The sequence below is a fragment of the Agelaius phoeniceus genome, chromosome 6, assembly GCF_051311805.1.
Source record: "Agelaius phoeniceus isolate bAgePho1 chromosome 6, bAgePho1.hap1, whole genome shotgun sequence".
Lineage (NCBI taxonomy): Eukaryota > Metazoa > Chordata > Aves > Passeriformes > Icteridae > Agelaius > Agelaius phoeniceus.
In genome coordinates, this window is record NC_135270.1 from 31,152,521 (window position 1) to 31,178,995 (window position 26,475).

General features: G+C 41.6%; 1 protein-coding gene across 3 annotated transcripts in view; it reads left to right on the forward strand.

Moving 5' to 3' along the window:
• The window catches only part of PLEKHH1 (pleckstrin homology, MyTH4 and FERM domain containing H1), a 73,158-nt gene that overhangs the window by 2,276 nt on the left and 44,407 nt on the right, over positions 1 to 26,475 (forward strand). For 2 of the 3 annotated variants that reach the window (XM_077180319.1, XM_077180321.1), the window contains exons 1-2: positions 19,948 to 20,273; positions 25,740 to 25,915. In XM_077180319.1, coding sequence (XP_077036434.1) covers positions 25,775 to 25,915 — 141 coding nt within the window. In that variant the 5' untranslated portion in view covers positions 19,948 to 20,273; positions 25,740 to 25,774. Of the gene's footprint in view, positions 1 to 19,947; positions 20,274 to 25,739; positions 25,916 to 26,475 lie in introns of those variants that run through there. The other variant, XM_077180320.1, reaches the window with a different exon arrangement.

Here is a 26,475-nt window from a genome sequence, read left to right on the forward strand (position 1 = left end):
CTATTCAGCCTTGTTTCTTTCAGCTTGAGCTAGTAAAGGAAGAGAGAAAAAGAATGAAGTTGAGATTATAATACAGTGAAAGTGGGAGTAAGATGAAGACTGGGGACAAAGGCAGACAATTTCTAGAACTGCCCTTTTGTCAGGTGTTCACAAGGAAGCTTGAGCTCCCCAAGGCCTCGTGCCGGGAGTGAGCACCATTCTCTGCAGAGCAGCCAGGCTGGGATGCTCTGTGTGCACAGGAAGCTGGGTCCAAGATGAAAAGAGTTTGTGGTGACATAAGGGTTCTCTGGCTCTCTGCAGCCACTTGTAAACAGGCACAGGGAATGCTGCTGATCTTCATGTGTGTGTTGTCTTTTTCTGAAATAGCATAGATCATATATAATACCTGATCTAGTTCCTATATGTGTCCCAAAACCAGTTCAGATGTTTCTGCACCAGCATGTCTGGTTCTGGAAGGGTTTCTTCATTTGGGTCTAGCATAACATGTGGCTGTATGGAAGCATCTTAGAAAGTGGCATAATCATATTTGTTTGCAACTATACTCCTGTATCTGGACATGATAAGGAGTGCAGTGCAGCAATACCCAAGCTGGTTCCTCATCCATTCTGTGACAGGCAGAGCTTAATCCCTCACTTAAACTTTATTTGTGTGTTTTATTTGTGGCACATTGTTACACTGAAGAAAAAAAATTACTTATGTCTTCAGGAACACTTTAATGTGGTTATTACACTGGTATCTGAGTACATCACAAGTATCACTGCCACTGTAGTCATTCCCAGTGAGGTAAGATCTTGCTCTGCAGACTGGGCTTTGAAGTTCAGACGTGTTTCAGTTTAAAAGAATTCTAAATTTGAGATTCATAGCATCTCTCTTTCACCAGAGAATTTAGTTTTATATGGCTCCTTATATTTAAATTACAGTTTAATTCAGTGGATGTTCATCCCTTCTGTATATCCAGTCCTGGTCTTGAAAAAGATGCACCTGGAAATTAGTCTTACTGGTTTAGTCCAAGTGGCTTGTCTGATATTGCTTCAGAACTACTGAGTAATGGGATCCATATTTCCAGAGCAGGGTTTAAGGCTGGGCTTATCAAGTCATGTTTGGCCTAATTTCTTGATTCACTTTAAACATGCTAACGGGTTCTGCAGCAAATTAAATGAGAATCTCAACTTATAGCACTCCCCATTCTCTACACAGCCCAGCCAGTGCTTTGAAGGAAACATCTGTCATGAAAAACTTCATCACAATTGTTTAAAACCTGTCCAGATCCAGTCAGGGTTTTTCCCTCCCTGGGGAAGTTTGGCTTTTTCTGTCCTGTTTTCCTGAGGAGGTCCCACAATTGGAAATTGGGAATTTCATCTTCCTGAGTGTATAGAATAAAGAGTAGATGTTCTGTGTTTATTTAATAACCCCCCCATGGATCTACATCCAAAACATGGGCTTCTCTGACAGGAAACTGAGGAACAAAGAGTCACATTTAGGCCTGCAAGGAAATTAAAGAAGGAACTATTTTTTTTTTTTTTTGCCTGAAGGGGCCCCAAGCACTGTGGTGACAAATGTTATTCAAATACCTGAAGTAGGAAATGGATTTTGAAGAATACACAAGTCATGTACTGTCTCACATCAGCTTGCATAGGTCTTCATGCAATACCATAGAAATTGCTTTCTTTGTCTCTTTTTCCTTATGGTGCAGGTAGAAAAAATACAAGCCATGGATTTGCTGAGCTTTTTGAAGAAAACATGAAGGAAATTTTCAAACATTGTTCCTTCAAGCTGGAGGAGACTCCCTGGAATGATGGCTCCTCTCTTTCTTTTGCTTGTGTCACGGCCTTGGGTTTTTTCTATGGTTCAGCCATTAGCCCCATATTCATCACTCCTGAGAAAGTAGTTGACTCATAAAGGGATAGAGGCAGAAGTTGCATCCATGAAGGGTCTTAACTTATCTCTGCACAAAATTGAAGCCACTTAAACATTTGCTCTTCTAATGGTGCCTCTGCCAGTCTCTGTAGTATGGTGCAGTCCTTGGGATCAGCTTCAAAATGTTGAAGGCTAGACAGCAATCCCCAAGGAAGCCAGAGCTGTTTTTGAAAACTCTAGGCTTTCTCTCTGTGACTGCTGAAATAATTTCCTTACTTAGAGCATTTTTCTTTCCTTTAGATATAGATAATAATAGTAAAGCTTACATTAGTATTTAGTTTTTCTTTCCTTCAAAGCATTTTTCTCTAACAGATACCTGCCATGCCTTTTGGCTTGGTAAGAGCTTGGCTCTGAAACTAAACACTGCAAATAGGACATTTTTACTCCTAAGAGATGTGACCAAAGTGCCAGGCAGCAAAGCATTTCCCTATTTAGGAAAGCTCTCTCCATGGGTGTTCCTATTCAAGGTATCAATGGAAAAAAAATGTTAGTAAGACATTATTTCATAGGGACTGTCAAAGCTTGTGAGTTTCCTCTGGGATGTTCAGGGATCATCTCTTTGGACTGACAGAAAAATTTCTCAGCAGAGAACTAGTGTCCTCCACTAGCTTCTGCCACCTTTGCCTTCATGTGGGTTAGATGCCAGACAGGTCCTTTGGAACACAGCAGCCTGAGATCTCTAGAACAAACAGCAGACAAGATTTACCTGAGGTGTGACTGATGTCTGACTAAGTTAGCCTGTGTTTGCTTGAATTTTTAATGACAATAACTAAAAAGAATCCTTCATGGTTTCTATTCTAGATTCAAGGGCAGAAGAAAAGCAAATTTTATAAACATGGAAATTACAGAACCTGAAGGGTTTGGCAGCAATCCTGTTTTCTCTTATTTTGCCAGGTTCAGCAAAATGCAAATATAGGTTTGGGGAGAGGCAAACCACTTTACAAACTTGAGCATGTCCAGTCCAACTTGATCCAATAATCTGTTTTGGGGAGATGTGTTTCCCATTAAAAATAGCAGGAAACTGGAGGCTTGGAGGCTTGGGTTGTACTCACAGATGTGCTTCAGGCCTTCCCAATGCCCTCAAATTCACCTCTCTGTTTTTCCCCTGCTGTAAAAGAGGGAACACATTTCCTTTGCTAGAAGGCTTTGAGACAAGCCAATGGAGAACAGGAAAAGTGAAGTGTTACATTTGAAGAGTTTCTAGAATGGCAAACAGCCTCATGCACTTCATTGATGTCTTGTAACTCTGAGCTAGCTAAGGAGACAGAGAAGAGGCATTGCACTTGTTTTACCTAAAATGCTTTTGAGTGTCAGCGCCAGAGATGGGATAATTGTAATAAATAATTATTTTTCATAAAGTGTCTCTGTTACATATTATACTGCAAAATATAACTGAGACACTAAATATTTTTGGAACAGTAGTTTTTATTTATACGATGCGACATGTGCAAAGTGCTCTGATCAACAGTAAAATGACAAGTCTCTGCTCCAAGTCACTTACAATACATTTCTCAAACATCAGTCAAGTAGTGATAATAAACTAGGGATTAGAAGGGTATGGATAGGGTGAAGTGATGGAAAAGGCAAGGATTACAGTTTAAAAACAAAGATAAATGAAGATGACTGAGAGAAATTACATAATGGGAATGAAACTGAAAAAGTGTTCCTCTGAGATTTGAAATGATGCAGCAAGTGGATTTGTCAAAGGAATACATAAAATGATTCAGAGATAAAAATCATGGTTTGACTCTCTACTTTTATGTTGCAAATATCCACAATGAGCTGCCCAAGAACATTCCACAGGCCAGGAGCTTTTAGAACAACAAAAACTTCTGAAATAAGGCCAGGTTACTTAATTATCATAGATGCATGTCACAGCCAAGGACATTTCTAGACAGAGGAACAAAGAAAGAGAAAGGAAGTCACTCAGTAAATTGTATTTCCTTTGATTATGATAATCCACCTGATAAAGGGACACTATACTGGAGTATCTAAAGAGAGAAAGTCAGTAATGGACTTTTACAGTCCTCCAGTTTCCATCATCAGTTATCTTGGCAACCTAAATTCATCTTGTTATCATTAAATTGTAGCACTTAAAGGTCCAAACAGAGAGGAAGTTGCACATTTATCTACTGCTTCTTGACATAATCATAATAATAAATAAATATATCTTTCTTCTACAACGTAATGTATCTCAGGGATTACTATCACCTAGAATGACCTCTTAGCTATCATAGACCATTAATTTTCATGGATATATTCCAGTATTAAAAGCTACAACTCATTCTTGACAACTTGCAGTTGGCTGTAGGCTGATAAAAAATGCCTAATTTTCATGAAGACATAAGGAGATGAAGAATTCACCACATTAGCTTGTTCTAGTGGTTAATCATTTTCTGTGTCTCATTCTTCATTTGAATTTGTCTGGCTTAATAGCTCCTCCACTCAGTCCTCAGTACAACCTAGTCTGCTCAGAGCCCTTTCCTGCTAGTATTTTATGCCTCCAACAGTACCAATTCATTAATCAAGCCATAAATCAAATCATCTCCTTTTCAGTAAGTCAGACAGGTTGAGCACTGAAAGGTTTCTACAATACGGCATTTTCTTTAGATTCTGAATAATTACCAAGCTCCCCTTGCACCTTCCCCAGCTTTTCAGCAACCTTTGAAAATAAATATCCTGCATATGATTAGTCTAATGAGTGCCACAAAGGGAAAAACAGCAACCTGGTACTGGTACTCACTATTCCCATGTTTATGCATTTGAGGATTGATTTCACCCTTTTTGCCACAGTATCTCACTGGAGTAAAACTGCTCCATACTCTGATGATCCTGATCCTTTTCAGAGTGCTGTTTTTTCCAGGGTAGAGTTTCTGATTACACATCTTCTAATCTCCTATCTGGTTCCCACATGCATAATTTTGCATTTGGCTGTAGTAAAAGGCTTTTTGCTTGAATATGAAGATGATCCTTCCTGCCCTATATAAATGCTTTCCCCTCATCATTGCCATTCCACCAGGCTTCCCAATATGTGCATATTTTATCAGCAGTGAGTTTCTATTTACTTCTAGGGCAATGATAGAAATACTGAATAGAACTGAATTTAAAACTCATCCTAATGCTACTTCCATGGCTTTTGCAAAGTGACATGGCTTTATTTTTTACTATGTCCAGCAGACAAACTTGGCTGGACTATTTTCCTTGTGCTTCAACCATCCTGTGTCCTGTGTATTTCTCATAGAATGAGAGTGATCTAGTGTTGCTCCTGATCCTGATTCAGTGACAAAATAATTAAAGGAATAAAATCAAGCAGGATTCACAACCCATACATGTATTCACTCTTGTCCAGTCAGGACTTTCTGTGGGTTACCATGTTCTGTCTTCATAGAACTGCAGAAGGTAGGGCTAGGAAGAACTTTGAGAGCATCTCTAGTCATCTTCTTGCTTATGGCAAGGGTGCTTAAATTATTCTTGCCTTTTTTTTTAAATTTACTTTTTAATCAAGATTATTGTGATGCTGGAAAATACATCTCTTTATTTTCTTGTTGTTTGTCAAAGAATTCTTTATCAGTTAATATTTTTTTCCACAAACTGCTGTTAGCCTTGCTAGTGCACATCTACTGCGATTATTGATTTTACCATTTTAAAAAAAATAGAACAGACACTCCTTTAGTGTTCTGCTACTTCCTTGCTGTTAGAGGATTTATGAAATATCAGCATCAGCAGGCTAGAGATCAGTTAAATAAGCTCTATTAGTATGCCCATGTAAACCATCCACACCTGCTGATTTTAAAATATTTACCTCCAGTACATACTTTACATTCTTTCTGGTCACTAACAGAGGGGAAAATTTTTCATCAGCCCATGTGATACAAGTGCATCATCTTTCTTCTTTCCAAATGCAGAACAGAAATATGTCTGGAATATTTGCCTTTTCTGCAACTTTATCATTTCCTCATCTGCATCGAGCAGCAGCATGTACCCTTGTTAAGGCTTCTATAGTTCTTAATATACTCTAAAATAATTTTATTTTCTTAAGGCCTGCCAGCCAATGATTTTCCTCTGTTGTCTTTTTAATTTGTCTATTTTTATGTGATGTAACTTCCAATTTATATTGATTGCTAAATATTTCCCATTTTATCTATTTGCTTTGTAGGCTTTTTATTTTCTAACTATGCCTTCACTTTATACATTGATCCAGGATGGCATTTTAAATAATATTGTTCTCTATTATGCCTACAAAATTGGGGCTTTTTTAAAATCCAGTGGCTCTTACACAGTTTTCAGTTGTCTGCCATATTTTTCTGTCTGAGTTTCTCTTCATCAGCTTTAATGTGTTTTGTCCTATTCTCTACTCTGATTCAGTGGTCTCTGAGAGACTCTTCTTCTCCAATGGTATCTTTTGTTTTGTTATTATTTATTGCATTAAGCCATTATGCATGAAAGCACCTGTGGGTCTGAGTTACTAATAATTCTAAAATTCTGGGAGGTTGTACCTAAAACAGAGCATACACTCTCTTCCTCATACTAGTTTTTACTTTTTCATTGGAAACAAAATAAACCACATAATTTTACTGTATAAATTATTGCAGCCATTTTCAGAATGCTGGTTCAATTAATTTTCTTCATAGCAATGAATACAGGAATGACTTTAGAATTAACATAAATTAATATTATTCTTAACAATCAATATTTGAGGTATACAACAGTTTCACTAGCAAAAGTGTTCTCTTGCAGTCTCCACTGAATATGGTAGCTGATATTTCACTGTTACCTTATTTTTGTTATGTCACTTTCAGAATGCATTACATAGGAATATTTTTCCCATTTAACCAGATAGCCTCAGGCCTAAAGAAGTTTGAAGTTCATCACAGAGGACCGAAGACTATCCAGAAGCCTGAACAAGCAGTCTCCTAATCTCATTGTGTATTTCACCTGCCATATACATGCATATGATGAAGAACACATTAAAGTGATGCACAGGGAGGTTAGTGCACTATTTTAAAAAGTAACTCCTTCCTTCCTCTGTTTTCAGATCTTGTTACTGTCCTGGTTGCAGCCCACAGTAAACACATAAGCACAACAAATGTCAGTGGGTTAGGCAGGGTGAGACCTAAATGGTCCCAAATCTTTTTGATGACTAAGAAGAGTCAGATGAAAAAGACTGTCTCTCAACAGATATGCTAAATAAATAACTACTTCATTAAATATTCATCTATATCTTACACAGCAAAGTTCCCCATCAATAGGTATTGCCGCAACATAAATTGCATAGAGATTGTCATAATATTGTCTAAAGAGTAAATCTTCATTTTGGAAAATTATTAAGAAGATTTTTTGGTAAATAATTTAATGAAATTAAGTAAATACATAATCCTGTAGAATGTTTAGTTCATGATATGTCCAAAAGAAATTAGATTTTTCTGTTATATTGTAATTTACAATTATTGAATATTTTACACTGACTATGAATGCCTGCTTAACGATATTCAGTCCAGAGATCTATAGAAGAGACCAGAAATTATGTTCCAGGTACCAAATAATCCCTGTCATCCTGCAAAGCTCACAGTTATAATTAGTAAAACTGGTGCTGATCATTAGAAATCTACTTCAGAAATATAAGCACAGAACCAATCAAGTGAGCTGAATGTGAGCAGAGGGCCTGCTGAACCTTTGAGGTCTGCTGTAAAAGTCATCTGCACAATTAGTTGTCACTCTTTATCTATGGACAGATTCAGGTCTTAACAGTACAGCTGCAATTCGCTGCTTATTCAGTCATGAGAACTGGACACTTCTGCATGATGATGCACTCCATCCTAAGGAGACTAATCAAGTTTCCCTATCCTCACTGATGATAGATGGAGCCACATGAGTAGTTCAGGTTTATTTCTTGACTCCTGGGTAGCTGAAGTCAGGCAAAATAATCACAGACTGATGGTCAAACTAGATACATTCGGTTTTATAACATCCTGACAAACTACATGAGACAGATCCTAAAATGGTCAATGAGAGTCAGAAGGAAGCCCAGCTTAGGCTCTGATTCATAAGTAAGACTCACTTTCATAATTTGACCTCTATCACACCTATGCCACCAAATGCTTTCAAAAGTTTGTTTTTCGTAATTGACTTTGCAAATGGGAACTAAATTACCTCTTTTATATTATTCCAAAGCAAAAATACAAGCTAATAGAAGGGGAATTTGAGAGTAAAAGTGTCAGGACTGAATTTCACTTCTTCAGAAAAAAAAATATCCATAGTTGCTTTTTGGTTCAAAGCCATTTTAAATTTTCTTGTAACATTGGGCATGCTATTAAGGAGAAAGATTCTATTATACTTTAACACTGCCAAATATGATATCAGTTTATAAAATCCATTTGGAGTCAGCTGCATTTTCAGTAGACTTTTTTCTAAAGGGATGTCTATCCTAATCCAAGCAATTAAGGGTTCTTTATTAGCCCATCTCAGAGGTACAGACTTCACCATCAATTGATGTTCTTCTCAACTCCCGCAATAAGACCAGAGGACAAAGAAAAAGTACATCTTCCCCAAATAAGCTGTTTCTCTAGCACAATCCCATGCATGAGCCAACACTACTAACTGCATTGTACTGACTATAAAACATTTATGTACTCATAATTCTGTGAACATTTAGCTGTTACTTATTTGCAAACATCACTGCCCCATGAGTAAAACTTGGATAAACTAGGAAATCCCAAACCCCACTTTGAGAGTCAGACTGTGGTGTTGCTTGCTTTTCCCTTACACTTCACCAGGTCTCTATGCCCCTAGTCCAATTTTTACAGTTCCTGTATTCTCATTGCCATTGCTCCACGATGAGGATAAGGAAAAAAGACCAAAGCTCATTACCAGGTGGGCATCTCAGCAGTCAAATTAACACTTTCTGGCACAGCAACCTCACTAGACTTGTGCTAATTATCTTTTTTAGGGCATTTTTGGCATAGCAGAACACTGTTTTCTGGAATTCCCAAGAAGCTGTGCTTAGACTACCTTAGAAACATCTAAAACTGATGTGTACATGATGAGTAAAAAGATACAGGTAGACAAGTCAATGTCCAAGCTGCCCCCTCCTGCTGACAGCAGGCCTGTAACCCCAGCCTGTGTCCCTTTGTCACCACCAATGAATATCAAACACTGACACCCAACTCCTTTCTTTCCAAGAGAGAGAGTTAAAAATGGTGCTGCCATGTTCCCTGAGGCTGGCAGATAGTCATATGAAAATTAGAGCAACTGGATACACTCTGCAATGTGCACAAGCAAATCAGGCATTCCCAGGGAACACTACAACCATTAACCCTATAGTTCACTATTTGTGTTGCTCTCCTCCCACCTGCTGGATGACAGAAGGAGAGAAAATTATCTGCAGAATTTGTTTTTTTAAGTGTCTGAGCAGTTCTCTGTGGTTCTTGTCCATGCTGATATCTGGGTATTCAAAGGTAATAATTTTTTTAAGTACATGTTACCAGTCTGAGTAACAAATACAAACTCTGTCACTGACAGGAACTAATACAGATTTCTCCATGACACTTAATAATTTCCAACAATCTTATCTGGAAGCAACCTCTACCATCTAGCCCTTATTCAGACTCCATATCTGGCTAAGCACATGGTCTTTTAGCTCTGTCATCTTAGGAAAACAGAACAGTTCTGCAGAGCTGTCTGCATCTCCATGGAGCAGGAGGTCAGGGGATGTAATGATGTATGCTTCATAGGGGCACCCACTGATTTTTAAAAACGAAAACGTGCTGGAATTACCTCAACAAACTTCAGTCCCTGACTCCAGGGCTTTAGGGGCACTGGGAGCTGAAAAATGAAGCTTTTCTGGATATTATATTACAGGATCAAGGATCCAATTTACAGTGACTCAGACTTGTGGTCTTAGGTTTATCTCAACAAAGCTTTTTGAGGAAAGGTTTTATGCCAGGTTACTTTATACTTACCTGCAGTTGTTGGAGTGTGTCATATGACAGTGGAGTTTTTCCTTTAAAATAGGCACCAAAGCCATTTCAATAAGGGGTTCTTTTGTTCACTTCAAAAGACAAAAAGATTTCTTTTAAAGAATGTGAACGCATGGGTTGTGCAACTTCACAATATATAGAAAATTACACAAAAATATATAACCACAAAATATTGGAATTCAAAGCAAATAGACCTGCTTCAGGTCATCATACAGTCTTCATTTTTGTGAGTAATGTTGTCATTAGGAGTAAGTTTGTGAGATGGAAATTAGGTCAAAGTTTCAAGGCTAGTAAGTGAAACAGATTGTAACAAGCTTTCTTGAAAGGCTGAAAAAACCGACTTTGCCTTGTCATTCTATGTATCCTGAGACTGCTCCAGGAAAGAAACTTGAATCCAGGGTCTATGCTGTGAGGAAAGTATTTGTAATAGCATAAAAAGGGACCAAGTGCAAACCCACATGTTTGGATGATCATCATTAGTCAATGGCATTTATGGTGGGCAGAGCTGCATGTGTCATCTGGTATTTTTTTTATTCTAGTGACGTACATGAGTCTTGATGCTTTGTGCAAGTGATTCTCCAGGCTATGTTTGGTTTAATTTCTTGAGTGTCACTTTTACTCATACAGAGTGGCTCAGGTTTAACATATAAGGCTACTTTCCACTGGGAAAGAAAAAGAAAAAGAAAAAGAAAAAGAAAAAGAAAAAGAAAAAGAAAAAGAAAAAGAAAAAGAAAAAGAAAAAGTCTTGAACTGCATTGGGCCTTGATATGAAATGCTCCCCTCCTCTGTAGCTCCAGAACAGAAGGAGCTTGGTATTGTTAAACAGTAGCTAATTAGGATGGGATTTCACCGTTGCTAAGAGCTAAGTCTTTGGTATGCAGAGCCAAACAGCAAGGGCAAAGTGTAACTATTTAAGGCTGAAGTTTGCTATTTAAAGGAAAGTGTTCATCCTTGCCCAAATGTTTGTTGCAGTCAGGAAAGTGTTTCTGTTCTAATGACAAGATGATGGGCTGTCACGATCCCATCCAGTCAGTCCAGATCAAATGTGCTCAGGATATAAGCCAAGAGATTTTTTTTTTCCAACCTGCCAACACCAAAAGCACCATCTGTGATTGATTTTGTGATAATGGTGTAAGCAGCTACTGGAAATTCAGGACACTTCCCAGAGATTTTGGTCTCTCTTATGCCCACATGGCTACAATTCACAGAATATGTTTTATTGCAGCAGGCTTACCTTAAACATAAATCTAAGCCCAGATAGAGCACTGTGGACACTGATTTCAGACAAGATTATAGAAATCTGGAGTCAGTACGTTGCATTACTGTATGGCCACACACTGCTTTGCAGAGGGAATGTAAAGCAGTTCAGGCTCTGAAACTCTCCTAGATATAAAAGCAAAAGCAACCCCTCCCTGCAGTAATGGTGGCATTACTTTGGCTCATTAGAAGAATGACATTGTAATTTTGATCCAGCACAAAAATGTTTTGTTAAAATTCTTAATTTATGAAAGGTTTAATATATGGCTTTCGATTTCTGTGATGTCTTCAGAGAAGCAAAATAATCTTTGGGCAAATATAAATAGTAATGACTTATGTCAATTTGCTCTTATGAGGAAAAAATCAAGGCTGAGAGGAGACAAGTGGTTTCTACCGAAAAAACAGGCTTGAATTTTGACCTGTTTTAAGAGTGCAAGTGGGTCCAACTTTAATGAATATTACAGAAAAAAGTCTTAAGGGCTTTGCAGATTTGGGAAAATAGAGAAAAGAGAAAATAGTTCTTTGAATTAATGGCTGAACTGAACATAGCTAATGTATGCAATCCTTGACTTAGGAACACTTTTCCCTTCTCCCTTACACAGTCTCATATGTTTATCTAGCAAAACAATCCAATGCTTATGTGCTTTTTAGGAATAATTACCCAAGTGCCCACTGGGTCAGTATTATATGTTAGCATGTGCATCCAATGTCTTGGAGACATGGTTTGGGCTAAGTCTTAAAACCCCTCCAACAGAAGCCCTTAACAGATTATGGCCATTCATACTCTCTTTCTCCACAGACCCCCTAATGTTCCCCAGAAACAGACTGAGTGTTTGACTGATCCAAGGTTTCTACTTATTCCAGATGAAGAAAGACCCCGATGAGTTTTAATTAGCAGAGGTTGCATTTATGTCTGTCAGAGGGCGATGCCTCACTTTCCCGCTGGCAAGTCTGTTTCCCTGGTAAGGCAGAAACCAGCCAAAGGCGTCCCCCACTCTCAGGACACGGTCTCGGAGGGTCCCCCGTCGGTGGCCCCGACCCTGGAGCCAACCCCGCCGCGCGGAGCGCCGCCCGCCGCGCCGCCTCCCGCCACCAGGCGGCGCCAGAGCACAGCGCAGCGCGCGGGCCCGCTGGGCACGGCATTGCCGGAGACACAAGCACAGAGCTCACTGGCGGTATGTGCTATAGCAGATACTAGTGGAAAGACACTTCTGACAGAAAGGAAACCCCAAAAGGGAAAAGTTGAACACCCCCAGTGCCCCCAAATTTAGATACCCAAAGCAAACCCTCGTATGTGGGACAGGGGTAGAGTGCCCATACCTGCCTCGAGAGGTAGCTCCTGTGCAGCCAGCAAGACGTGCCAAAGTCTATGGCACCCATTAACCCTCTTGGTAGCCCTCTGGATGAACTTCGTATACTTCTTGTCCTCTTTCTCCTTCTGGTCCAGAAAAAAATTCCCAGAATTTCATTCATCTGCTGTGAATGAAACTAACTCTGTGACACAAAATGCAAATCCCCCTCCTTCTCCTGTCCCTTGACTAGACTTTCTAGAACTCACACTTCACAGCCAACTGAGCATTTGCAGGCAGAGTTCTGACCTCCTACTGTGTGCAATTAACACTAATTAAACAAATAAGTAAAAATTACTCATTACATCCTTTGCAGAAGGCCCTAACTCAGTTTTGTGTTGTAGCTGCTGGAATTGTTTTAATTGGCTGTGTGTCTCATGCTGCATCCTGGCATGGGCTTCTGAGAGTGCAAGGAGACACAGAACACCTCTACACCAGGACTGAGGTTACACCTCTACACTGAGACTGAGGTTACAGGGCTGCCCCAGAGCAGGGGAGGCAATCACAGACAGAGGGAGAGGCTGGGCAGTGACCTTGGCTTCAGAAGCTCCCTTGTGGACCCACAGGACTCTGGGCAAGCGAGCACAGCATGAGGAAAGGGGTGGGAGTCTCTTACATTGCAGCAGTCAGTGCAATGAAAGCCAAGCACCATCTAAACCTATAGCTAAGGTGCCATTTCTCTTACAAGGATTCCTGTTTCAGGCAGTGCATAGAATGAAAGACAAGTTCTAGATCAATCTTTGAGCCTCCCAGGGAGAGCGCACTGATAGGAAATTACAAAATGAAAAAAAAAGTTAAATTAAGATAACATTTTCAAAACTGGCACCTTTTCCAGGTCACCCTGTTGCAGGGTGGTGCAACCAACCCTGGGGCTGGTTTTCAGAGAAACCCAACCCTTGAATTTCCCAGCACCTTTGAAACCAAGCCAAGAACATTTTGCCCAGAGGTGGAGGCACACAAAATTATGTTTCCTTTTTAAGATGCATGTTGGCTGTGTTTGAAAGCCATATTATCCTTTATAATTTTTACCCCTCCCCTCCAGAATTTTCTGGAATCTTAAGCTGAATCACAAAAATTATGCAGATCAGAAAAATACCCTTCAATGCATTCCCCCATGTCATTTCATCCTGGCAGCTGTGCTGTTTGGCAATTGTTGCTGCATGCAAAGGAGTAGGTGGGTATCAGGCAGGCACCTCCAAACTGCATGGGGAAGAGTGTGCTCAGCAATACTTGTTGCTTCTGTAATGAATAAGAGGGTAGGGTCAGATCTTGAGAGCAGAGAGTGAAGTCTTGGTGGCAAGGTACTGTGGTGGTAAGACTGGGTTTGTTCCTTGCCCATAAATAGTTTTCATCTATGACCAAGGATAAAAGTTTGAGATTTTGTCCATGTGTTTTCAAACATAGCAGGAGAGAGGACAGGGTGCAGGTTTTCTCCTGAAATTTACAGGTATGTCATACCTGTGTATGTGCTTGCATGCTGGACCATGCTGTGATACATCCAGAGCTCCTCATCAGTGCTTCCCACTCATCCCAAGCAGTCAAAGTACTATCAGACACTGTTTGGGCTGCCTGCTGACATCACTTGCCAGCGTTGTCCGCAAAAACCAATTTGCAATACCATTTGAATCTTCTTATGGCAGCTTGTAACATCTATAAGTGGGAGCTACTGCTTTGAGCCCTTTGGGGAAGGGTACAGAAATGCTTTCCTTGCCAGCTCAGGAAGGGAGTGGGGCAAGCCCCAGGACTGACCCTAGAACTCAGCTGACAGTACAAAGTGCAGATGCACTATCATTTTCTATTATTTGCCTTCCCAAAGAGATCTATGCTGGTTTTGTGGATCACCATGGAAACTGCCAGAAACAATCATGCCAGGGAAGCTCAACAACCGCTGTTCTGAGAGTGTGCTGTCTGGGGATCTCATCTGTGTAGAGATGGAGCTCTCTCCAACACTGCTCACCCAGGGATGACCCCTCCTGAGAGAAGCAGGCAGAGGGATCTCTGTAGGAGCTCTCAACATTTCCACCCTCCTTGTGGATGTGAAATAATTCCTCCCTTTACACAATGCCTTGACAAGTCTGAAAGATCCCAGAGCAAAGATCACAAATGTCTGGAAACTGTGTGCCTGGCTCTGGTGTGAGACCAGGAACAGAGCCAAAAACCTCTCCAGCTAACCCTCCTGCACTCTTAGGAAGGACAGCCCGCACGCTGGTTTCAGCAACAAAAGCTCTGCAAGTAGGAGTCCTATGGCAGGGAACCATGTTCTTCTCCACACCCTATGCTGACATCTGGCAGCTGTAGGCATAACTTCAGTGCAATGCTGGGAAGGCAGCCAAAACCCTTCCCACAGACTAGCCCCATCTCTAGTGTCTTTTCTCCCCCACCAGCCGGTACAGACCTCCACTGGTTGTGGAAGGGCAGGGATTCTCCATCAGAGACTGTCTTGTGCAGCTTCCCCTGCCTCTTACCATACAGCTGCCCCAAGTGCCCATTCCAAAGTTCTTAGATGAGCACCCAAACAGAGGGCAAGCTGGGACCTACTTTGGTTTTTCTAGAAGTATTGATGTAACATGTCTGGAAATAGTATTTTCCCCCAGCTCTGCTATGGACAAGGACAACACCTTCTCCTAGCCTACCCAAATTTCTCCAATCCAGCAACTCTTTTCACAAATCTGGCTAGGATCAGACATGGGTTCTCTCCCCATGATCTCTTGTGGTCTGAGTTTTTATGCTGAGAAACTATTTTTAGTGATGGCTGGGTGCAGAACTGTAATGAACAACAGTAGTAATAGGGGTCTATGTTCCATGGAGCTCCTCTGGCTACCTGCAGCACAAACTATTGCCTCCTCAGCACTCCCCTAATAAACATGCCCCCTCAGACAGATGATGTTTAAAAATGGGGCTGAGATGACCAGTTTGTCCATACAGCTGCCACTGCTGTTGCTGCTTGTCAGAGGACAGCTGACCAGTGGTTATTTCTTTTACTTGGCTTGAATTCAAACCAGTAATCTATAAATGAATTGGTGCCCTGCTCCCCATGTTATTTAGATCTCTTTCTCCAGTGCAGCTTTTTGCATTGTGCTTCCAGAGACAGCTCTGTAAATAGGTATTTTCCTGGCATTTCACAGGATACCTTGGGAAGGAAAACTACTGTAGGTTGTTGACTACTTTGCCTGAGCTTCCCTCCCCCTGGAAGAAAGACCTGTTCCTGCTATTCAAGGAAGGTCTAAGGTGTATGGACTGTCCCTTGCAGCAGCAGATGTGGCCCTCTCTCACAGCACTGGGGCTGCCAGAGCAGCAGGTCCAACTTTCCAGGGCTCTTCCTGATTCCTTCCAGCACTTTGTCATAGCTCCACCACCCTCTTTCTATGCAGCATCTGAATTGACACAGTTTACCTGTGACTTGCATCATGTGCAGCACCACTTGCACTGCTGTAGCCTGTGGACTCAGAAACAGATTCAAAGTGTGCTGTGGTATGTGGGAACCTTTGGGGCTGCATACCAGCCAATGCCAGACACAAGAAGACCACACAAAACAAATACACCTGTAAAGACTGTTTTCCTTCTCTGCAGCTTGAAGACTCCCACATGCCATCCTCCTTTCTTCCCTGTTCTGAAACAGGAGTTGAACAGGCACACATGAGCATGCTCATAACAATCCCAAACTGGCTTTTTAAGATCCAGTTGTCTGATTTATGATCTAGATAAACCTATGGGAATACAAGCATTAAAAAATATTAATTACTGTGAGGGATGTTACATCTGTGTGTATTTTTATAGAGAAGAAAGTTAAGTTTTTTATCAGAGGCTATTTTAATGATAGTTAAAGACTTCTTAATCTATTGGAAAAAGACATAGTGAAATCTGGTACTTTTAAGCTGAAACTGGAAAAACCCAGAGATGAAACAGGGCAAGAACTATCAATACTGACAATAACACTTGAGTTGGCCCTGGGATGACTCCCTAAGGAAAATGGGAATTCTCGATTGTTTTGCTCTGTGCCAGTCGAGACAGTATATATAAAACATATGTTCTTGCTCAAGTTCTGGCTGGAATAATACACATGAGTGTCTGTGTGTGAAGTGTGACGGGATGACCACAACACGATCAAAACCAGCTGACAGAGTACTGAAGGGCAATGGTTTCCTGGCCCTCCCACTGGGTCCTCCCACGAGCAACTGATTTATGCAGCAAGGTGATCCACAGCTGCCAGTCTCTTATTTTAATGCTGCATGAACTTGTCATTGCTGATTAGAAGAGAAGAAAGGCAGGGGTTGCAGCTCTGTGTTGTGTCTATCAGCACACTGCAAACCCAGGAGAAAGAGAGAAAGAGAACTAGGTACAAAGGCCATTTTCAACATTTTTAAGCTTCTAACACAGGTGCAATTTAGAGAACTACAATATGAAGTCTGAGCTGCTTGTGGAGAGTGACAAATACCTCAAACAGGTGTTTCAAGGTACTGGTTTTTTTTTTGTGCAACTTTTTTTCCCACACAGGATTGAGCCTTCACTGGGGCTCTGACATGTGAACTTTTGGTCTGGCTGGTGTCCTTGCCCATTTGGTAAGTTTTCAGCAGCACTGTGTCTGGAACACAGTGCTCTCTCCCACCTGCAGAGCTATGACAACTTTGCTTACTAAGAGAAAGAGTTCATTCTGCTCTCATCTTCTGACCCCTCACTCTCATTTATCTCTTTGTCCTTCTATTTAGGTATCTTGGATATGGTGCTCTGAACAAAGAAGTCTGTGCTTGTGTTGTGATAAGGATAGTCTAACAGTGTAGTCTGACAGTGCCAAGCTAGTTCTCTTGGATCAGCCAGAGAGTTTGTTTTGTCAATAAGGTACTTGCTGTTTATAGTAAATTTCACGTTTTGCTGGATGATTTGTCTGCAGATTGCAAAGACCTGACATACAGTGCTTGAGCAGCCATATTAAAGACAACTGCCCAGGGAAATAATTTGGGAACAATGAGATACTACTGGTTGTTCTTACAACCTTCTCCTTCTGAAGATAAACTGTTTTTCTATTTGCATCATTTAAGGAAAACCATTATTCTTTTTTAATAATATTTTTGTTAAATACTTTAACAGAAGTGACAGAAGATATAAGGAGGCATATCTTTGAAGAATAATTGCATTAACTACATGGCAGAACATTGTTCTGTGAGTGCTGATGTGGTTCTGGGCCTCCAGGGGTTAAAGCAAGGTGTGCACAGGCAATTCTTAGGGAGGTACTTTATACAAAGTTCAGTGGCTGAGGAATGTCCTGGCAGTCAAGCTTCATTGCCTGGGAAAAACACAAGGCCAGATATTGACATTTCAGTGTGTGATATGATCCGGTTGGCTTTGCTGGTGCAAATGAGGGAACTTGACCAGTGCCTTTAAGGGAAGAATAAAAACAGCTTATAAAATTCAGATTAAGAAATATTCTACTTGCATGCTGTAGTTGAAAGGAGCAAGAATATGAAGGGAATAGCTCCTTTTCTCACTTTGTCTTTGCACAGCCTCAGTTCAGGAGTGGACTCTGTAAAGCATGAAGCTACATTTTGCCCTCTGAAATAGCTATAGGAAGTCACAAATTGTGCTCTTTCTGGTTATTTATTACAATTCCTTGATCACTGGGCATAATGATTAATACAGACGCACACACAACATGCAGAATGTAGGCAACTGGAGCTCCTTCTACTGGGAATTGCTGGACAAATATGGATGATACTGTCCCAACAGTCAGTTTGGTCTCTGCCCGTCCCTGCTTACCTGTCCAAATGGGAGAGCCCCTCACCAGATGCCTGTTTCTTTTCAGTTCTTTGCCTATCTCTACTTGGCTCTCCAGCCATCCCTTTGTAGTGCATTCCTGCTCTCTGCCTGAACCAGCTCTGTAATGCAGGCTTTGTCTCTTAGCTAGGAACAAGCAGCTTCATTCAACCAAATTCCCATGGAACTGGAAACAGATGAGAAATCTAAAGCGAAACTATCTTTAGGGAACTGCAGGGTCCTCAGAGTCTTTGGAAATCTGACTACTTATTTGGATAATGAGGTGTAGATTTCAGTCTGCCTTTATTCACTCCAGTGTCCAAATCTTGACCTTATGTTTTTAGTTATATTTTTATATTTTAACCACTTAATCACATCAGTGTTTTCATTTTTGCATAGTAAGTGATTTGGTACCCAATGTTTCTCTGCTGAGACATCAGTGAAAGCACACTATCAGTGTGAGGAAGAAGTTTACAATGAATGTTTAATAAACGGCCGATCTTGAACCAGGCAGTATCTGTGAGCCAGATAACAACTCTTAAGATCTTGTTTAACCATATCTAGTGAATTGGGTTGCTTAGTGTCCTAGGAGATATTTTTGCTGAGTTCTTCTGTGTGCTTCCTTCATAGATTGTTGAAGCCTATTTATTTCAGACTGCCCTGTTTTGTGTGAGTACCCTCAAGAGGTGCCAAAGTACAGTTTCAGAGCTTTCATGGATCCCTCATAACCACTCAAGATATCATCATTCTGGTGCAGCCCTTCACCAACAAGCCAGACTCATTTTCTCGAGATGAGACCAACTGTCATGGCAGTGAAGGGCCCATGTGAAAGGTCCATGGAAAATCGCTGGAAAGATACGCATCAGAATGACTGTTGTTATCTCTACTGAGGGGAGCCTCATATAGACATTTTTAAAGTATTTCTGATGGAAATAATGAGCCTGATAATGGAATAAGTAACAAGTAGTTGCTAAACCTGAACCAGAACAAAGGGTCTTTTGCTTTAAAACACACTGGTCTGAGGCCCGTATCTCTGGGGACATTTAGTCCTACCACACCCATCTGTCTCCAGTCCCATTTTACTGCCATTTGCATGCTCTGGCCTGCTCAACACAAAGGGAGAGAGCATAGAGCATAAGCTTGGCTAGCCTGGGGTGTCAGGGAGTGGCCAGGGCAGAGGACAGCAGCCAGTAGCACATGGTGTGTGCACTCACTCACTGCCAGTGCCCAGCCTCCCGAGGCAGTAAGATATCACCAGTTTTTGGTATAACACAGGCAATATACTCCTGTATGTCACCATATATTCATAAGGCATTGCTGCATGTAAAGTAGCTCAGTAAGTGATGGCCTGATGTCTGAATAACATATTTTGTGTGCTGGCAGCTATCATTAGGAATGCTTGAAGCCCTGGACCTGTTCGTTTAAGCCATTTTACGTGAGAAATGGCCACAGTACATGTATCGGTTGGTGTCTTCTGCTCAGGAGACCACTACACTAGTTTGGTTTTCATCTCTGTCGTGGCACTTCATGCCCTGGAGTTGCCTACAACGAGTGAAGGGCGCTCCTCCGAGGTCAGGCACAAGACTGCCAGAGAGATCTCGGGAAACTCGGTGGCAGTCCCTGAGGGTGCAAGGTGGGCGGAGAGGAAGATGTCCCCGCCCGGAGCAGAGCGAGGCTGCAGCCGTTGAGTCCCGGCCCCAGGCACCCTGCGCTGCCCGCCCCACCTGCCTCGCCGCTGAGCCTGGGAAGGGGTTAAAAGCCCGGGGCGGCTGATGTCAGTTCCTGCGCTCCTCGGGAGGGCCGTGTCTGATATTTGAGCCGGGCTCTCCCGCCCGAAGGAAACCGGGGAGGGAATGGTAAAGTGCTGAATGGGACAGGAGCCGTGCCGGGCACCTGCCTACCGCCCGGCACCGCGCAGCCGCCCGCGGCCAGGGCCGGCCCCGCCGCGCCGCGGGTGGGGAGCCCCGGGACGCCGCCGGCTGCGCCCGTCCTGCCCCGCCGGGCAGAGACCTCCGCGCCGGCCAAGGTGAGCGCGGCGGGGACGCGCCCCGAGCCCCCCGGCGGGCGAGAGGGCGGCCGGGGGCTCCGGAGGGCCGGTCTGCGCGGGGCTGGCTGGCACGGTCTTCCTCCCCCAGCTTGGCTTTCTTCGAGGGTGACCGTAAGGGGACTGGCGGGAGCATTCTGGGGCTGATGTTGTGGCATCTCTGTTAACTGAGGTTTGCTCTCGGTCTGGGACTTTGGCCCTGAAGAGGCAGGGAAGAAGCGGAGGGGAGGAATGGCCACACGAAGGGGGAGATGCAGTCCAAGACTAAATGTCTGTTAGCTCAGCGGTCTCTTCTGCCTTCCTGGTACGCCTCGGTGTGCAGGGCAAGACCTCTGCAGGTAGAAGAGCACAACTGGGAGCCCTTCTTCCTGCCTCCAGGCGCTTTTACTAGCTAAGCCACCTGCGCGGATATTTAGGGGAAATTATCCCCCGGCTCCCTCCCACCCCAGGCCCGCGACAAGCCTTTTCCTTGCCCTTTCCACAGCTTTTTGTGTTATTTTCTCCCCCCACGCCCCTCTCCGCCCATGCTCTGCACTTCTCAGGCCGCACTCCTGAGCGGGAAATGACTGCGTGGCTGAGCAATTCCAATGGCCTCAGTGCTAAAAAGCTGAAGGGTGAGGCGAGTTTGAAGTGGAAAATGAGGTGGCTGGGGACAGGGTGTTGATTAATAGTAGAGGATTTCCCCCCTGAGTTTTGCCCATTGCCTGTACTGCTGAACCCCTTGATGCCAATTCAGCGACATGAGAAGAACTCTCTTCCCTTTCATTTATCACTTTTCTAGTGATTCCTTTTGTAGTAATATGGTAGCTGAAAGTTAGACCAATATGCAGCTCTGTTGTTCAGATACTGGTGCTTTTTATGGGCAGGTGCTAAGAACGGCAGTCCCGCTGTGCTGTGAATCCTCTATGACAGCCTGCATTAATCTGTTGCTGAACTGAGCAGTCTCACCTGGAATATGGAAATAGTGCTTTACTTGTCTTTACTGTTTGCACTGCATGAACTAAGCTGCAAACACTTTACTTGCATTTGGATCTGCACCTGAAAGTCTTCACATTGATTGATTATTTTGGCTTTTCAGGTGGAAATGTACAAAGTCTCCTAAGTGTTTTGATTTCTAGTTCTGGATCCACCTACATCTGCAACATCAGCTGATTGTAGTCTTAAAACACAAAGAAAAACCCCCAAACACATGACATCTTGATTTAAATTTCAGCTTCATCAGAATTACAACTGGATATGGACATTACAAGTAAATATAATCATATTTATTTTGGATATGGTATTTAGGGTCAGAACTGTCTCTGATGTTGGTCAAAACTTACAGATACATGCATGAGACCTCTAATTTGACTGCATTTAGCAGGTGGTTGGGTCATTTTTCCCCCACAGAGTTTTAAGGGCTTTTTATCTGCCATTATTGTCACTGACAGTTGGATACTTAACACTGAAAATCAGTTGGATACTTAACACTGAAAATCAAGTTGCTCTTTAAGAAGTGGCTGTATGCATTTAAGAATGAAGTTTTGAAATCTCAGCTTGTTTGAATAGAGTGGCTATCTCCTATGTTCTGAATCCCTAAAATAAGACTACTGGCTCTGTAAATATCAGGCTCCTACCTTTTTCTTATGCGTAAGGGTTAAAAAAGACAGCTTTATATAAATATATCCTTATAAATTCTTTTTCTGATTTGAAGAGGACTAATATGTGGGAAAGGAGGGGAGATCAAAAAATGTGCTGAGAAAAAGATGGTTAAGACTTAGTAAAAAGGACATCTGAAATGGCAGATCCAATGGAAGTGATTTAAAGTCAGTCTGTCAGAATGAAGTTGATATTGGAATTCACAGAGTACAGATGAACTGCTTACATTCAGAAGAACAGGGGAGAAGGAACAATGTATTTTAATGGTAAATGAAAATGCAGAATAAGTTTTGTAAATAAAGTTGTACTCTAGAGATAAATATTAGACATTGTGATACAGTATCTTTCTCTGAAAAAGTGTAAGGTTTTTGCTAGGGGGAAAAGCTATAATTCTAATCTCTAGTCTTCCGAACTCATTTGGTATGATGACCCATGGGGAAGTTATTAGCTTAAGTGGAGGAGATGGGGATTAATAAAAGAATGGTAAGATAGAGAAATGACAAGAGAGAATGTGACAACACAGTGCTGAAGAGGGGGCGGTTAGATGGTAGGTATTTTACTGGTGGAATTGGCTACTGACACAGGGGATTAATCTAATGACACAAAACAAAATCATGCATTCGAAGAAGTAACAAAGTGGGCACAAAATCTGGCAGAGCACTCTTTAAAATTAGTAGAGGAGGAAAAGACTCAGTTGCATAAACAGTAAGACTTCTTCCAGATACCCAAAACCAAACTGTGCCTTTTAAATGTTAAAAATACTGCCTATAATTAAAAATATAACCTATAGTTATACTAATCAATCATAGGGTTACCGTGGGCATGGTGAATTTTGCAATCACAGAATGGTTCAATCACAGAATGGTTCAGGTTGGGAGGGACCACAGTAGGTCATCTGGTCCAATGTCCCTATTCAAACAGGGCCATCCAAGAGCACATTGCACAGGATTGTATCCAGATGGTTCTTGAATATCTCCAGTGAGGAGTCTCTACAACCTCTCTGGGCAACCTGTTCCAGTGCTCAGTCACCTGCACAATAGAAAACTTCTTCTTTATGTTCAGATGAAAGTTCCTGTGCATCAATTTCTGCCCTTTGCCTCTTATTGTGTGGTACTGCGATGGCCTGTAGTACAGAGAATTTGATCTTTCAGAGATCTGGCATAGACCTGAGCTTTAATAATCTGTTCCAGTCCATTTGTAATTACCCTCCTGCTCTCCCACATCTGCCATTTACAAAGGAAAAGTCAGGTGAAGTTCCTCTATTCCAGTTGTGTCGGCTTGTCTGTGGATGTCAACCACCAGTGCAATATGGTTGTAAAAAAAAAAAAGGCAATCAGATGAGACCTTCCCTATGAGAGGGGAAAGTGCTAAATGCCTTTACACTAGGCTTTGTTGTGGATGCATGCTGCCTTTCAGATGCAGTTGTGGTCACCCATGGCTATGAAAGGGAGTGAGAAGAGCCAGCTCTTTTATATGATGTGTACTGAAGCTGGAACAGGTGCAGAGGGAGAGCAGGGAGCTTTTCTTATGAGATTAAAGGAGCCCCTTGTCTCTAGCCTTGCAAATTGAGGTCCTTAAGGTAAAGCTTTTGATATCTGCGAATATATCAAGGTGTAAATATGAGGGAGGAAAAAAAACCCTAGCTAAACTGAAGGGTAATAATCTACAAAACTTAACAGATACAAGCTGGTTATGGTTATGTTTATGCTGGTAATTAAAAGGCAGCTCATTAGAGACTTGAGGTTCTAGAATAATAAGAATAGTGGGAGAACTGCAGCATGGTTCTAGGGAAGGGCAGTGTTCATTTATGAAAGGGATTATAAAATGCAATAGTTCAGGACACCTATCCCATCCTAGACCCCCTATTCTGAACAGGGGTATTTTAGTTCTACCAGAAGTTATGGTCTATGTGGAAAATTACTTTTGCTTTGGCATAAGTTGTTTGGTACATCAGTTTCATTTTGCTTTGTGTCATCCCATTCATTTGTATATCCTCTTTGGATTTAAACTTAATTCAAAAAGACCAAAAGCTTGTTTGAAAGGTACATAAAAATATGAAAAATACACTTGTATGAAAGAGAACAGAATTTCATTTGAGAGCTGAATTATTTGTGTCCAAAACAGTGTTAGCTGTAAACAAAGTTAACGGTATTGTAGGATCCTTCCATGACTTAGGGCACTCTTTCAGCTTGAGAAGGACTGATAGCACTACCTTACAGGGAAACACTGCAGTGTTGAAAAGTGTACCAAAGGTAACCTGGTTAAATACCTGGCAAGGACTTAAGGCTAGAGATCAGTGTGCTGGATGGGCTGTGGAAAAGGATGGCCTCTATTTCTCTAAAGCAGTAAGTGTGCTGCTTGCAGGAAAGTGGTCTTCTTTCCTATTGTGGAGTGTTTTCAGTGCTGAACATGAATGTACCTTTGTCTTGTTTTACTGAAACCTACCTTCTGGAATATTAGACTTCCACAAGTCATTGGAAAAGAGGCAACCTGCTGTCTGGGAAACTTTCTATTACTGAACAAAGCAACCTGAACGTAAAATAACTCGCAGGTAATGTTTATAGCCAAAGGGTATAAAATGCATCTTCCTTAACTCGGAACATGAGAGTACTCTATCCAGTATAGCTGGATAGAGGGGTTTGTTGTGTGATGTGTACTCACATTATTATGTATACTCACAGTAATTTGAATCTCAAGTCTTACATGCAAAACATGAACCAGGTATCCTGACAAGTGGATACAACTGGAGGGACATCTTAAACTTTTCCTCTCTGCAGAGAGATGCAGATATAAGGGCAATGAGGCAGAGTGACTTTGTTGCTTTCTTGCAAATCCCAGACTGTTCCTTCATCTGTCACAGTTTGGGACTTGTGAGTTTGCCTGTGAGCTGGTGAGAAATTCCTTTTACAAGTAAGGATTTTATTGTTCTGATGAAGCTGAGCTAACAGCTGTTCTAGCTTTGTAAACATTTGTTATTGTTTGATAATATAGCTGGCTGCTGAACTGCACACACTGAGTTGACCTTTTTGTTCATGAATACCTGAATTTGGTTAAGAACATCTATTGCCTAGGTTTTTTGGGTCTTTTAGTATAAGTATCTGAAATGTGTAAACTGTTACTGAGTAGGAAAGTAAAAGGTCTTCAAAAACTACAGCCTTCTCCTCTTTCTGGGGCTGTATATATTTTTTGATGTTTACAAGGACTTCAGTAGAACAGCATATTTTGTCTTTAGCCCTAAGTTATTCCTGTCTGGATTCTCTTTGTTTTAACAGAGCAATTGTTTAGATACTGGGGCACTTCCACTCTTACTGTCAAATGAATGTGTCAAGTAGTTAGGGATTGGGAACAGTTGCTTAATACATTGCATCATCTTAACACAGTCTAAAATAAGAGATAAAGCACTGATGACCCAAGCTGAAAATGTGTGTGTGATATCTGAGGCAGGAGGTTTTAGTGACTTGAGGGTTTACAGCCATATTGGAACAAAGGAGGCAGGAGTAAAAAGTATTCCTAATGTCTGGGTAGAGGCTGAGCAAGACTGCAAGGGTGGCAGCAAGGTTGTTTCTGGAATATACAGTATAATGCATTAGTAAATTATTTACTCATTCTAAAGGTAAACGTTTATCCATTAAGAGTGACCTCTGGCAGAGGGCAATATCAGTGACTCAGGGTAGTACCACTTCTTCTTCTGCTTGGAGAAGAAATGGCCTTTGTTACCAGTTCTGTAAGAGGGACCAAGGAAAACTAGGCACAGAGGTGATAAGTTTGTCCTTCTAAAATACATACTTATTTTTCCCTTTGATTCTGTAGGATTTTTAGAGCACCTCAGACGACATCCTAAATGGATGATTAACATCACAATGGCAGAACTCACAGTGGAGAATGGCAGCTGTATGGACTGGCAAAAGCGATGCCTTGTGTTGGAGTCCCAGCTCTTCAAATTCCGCTTGCAGGCAAGCAAGATCCGAGAGCTGTTAGCTGAGAAGGTGAGGCAGAGGTGACTTCTTCTACTTTGCAATGAGTTATGACACAAAAACAAAAAATCTGCAAATGCCCAACTATCCAATATATCTGTTACTTGCAGTGAGGATTTATTTCTTGATTACAGTACATCTTTGCTCTCTGCTTTATCAGTTGAGATGCAGAGATGTGCCTGTCATGGTGTAAAGTGGCATATAGGAATTAGCCTTGCTTACTGCAAAATCACCAAGTATTTGGACTCTAGTGGAAAACACTGTACCAGCAAGATTCTGGATATCTGAAGTGACTGAGACAACAGCGGAGCAAATATGGATGTTTTGGGTAAGAACAGCAGGATCATAACTTGGGTGGCAACAGAAAAGTATGGAGGAGTGAAAATTATGCTATAATGTTAAAAGCCCAGACAGGGATACACATATTGCCGTAGTGTTAGAATAACACTTCATATCCAGGCAAAACATTCTGGGGATGCTGAAGAGCAAGGCCAGATATTTTGAGATCTGGATGTTAGAAACTTAGATGGCATCTGTGGTTTTAGAGACATCTTCTACTAATGTCCTTCAAG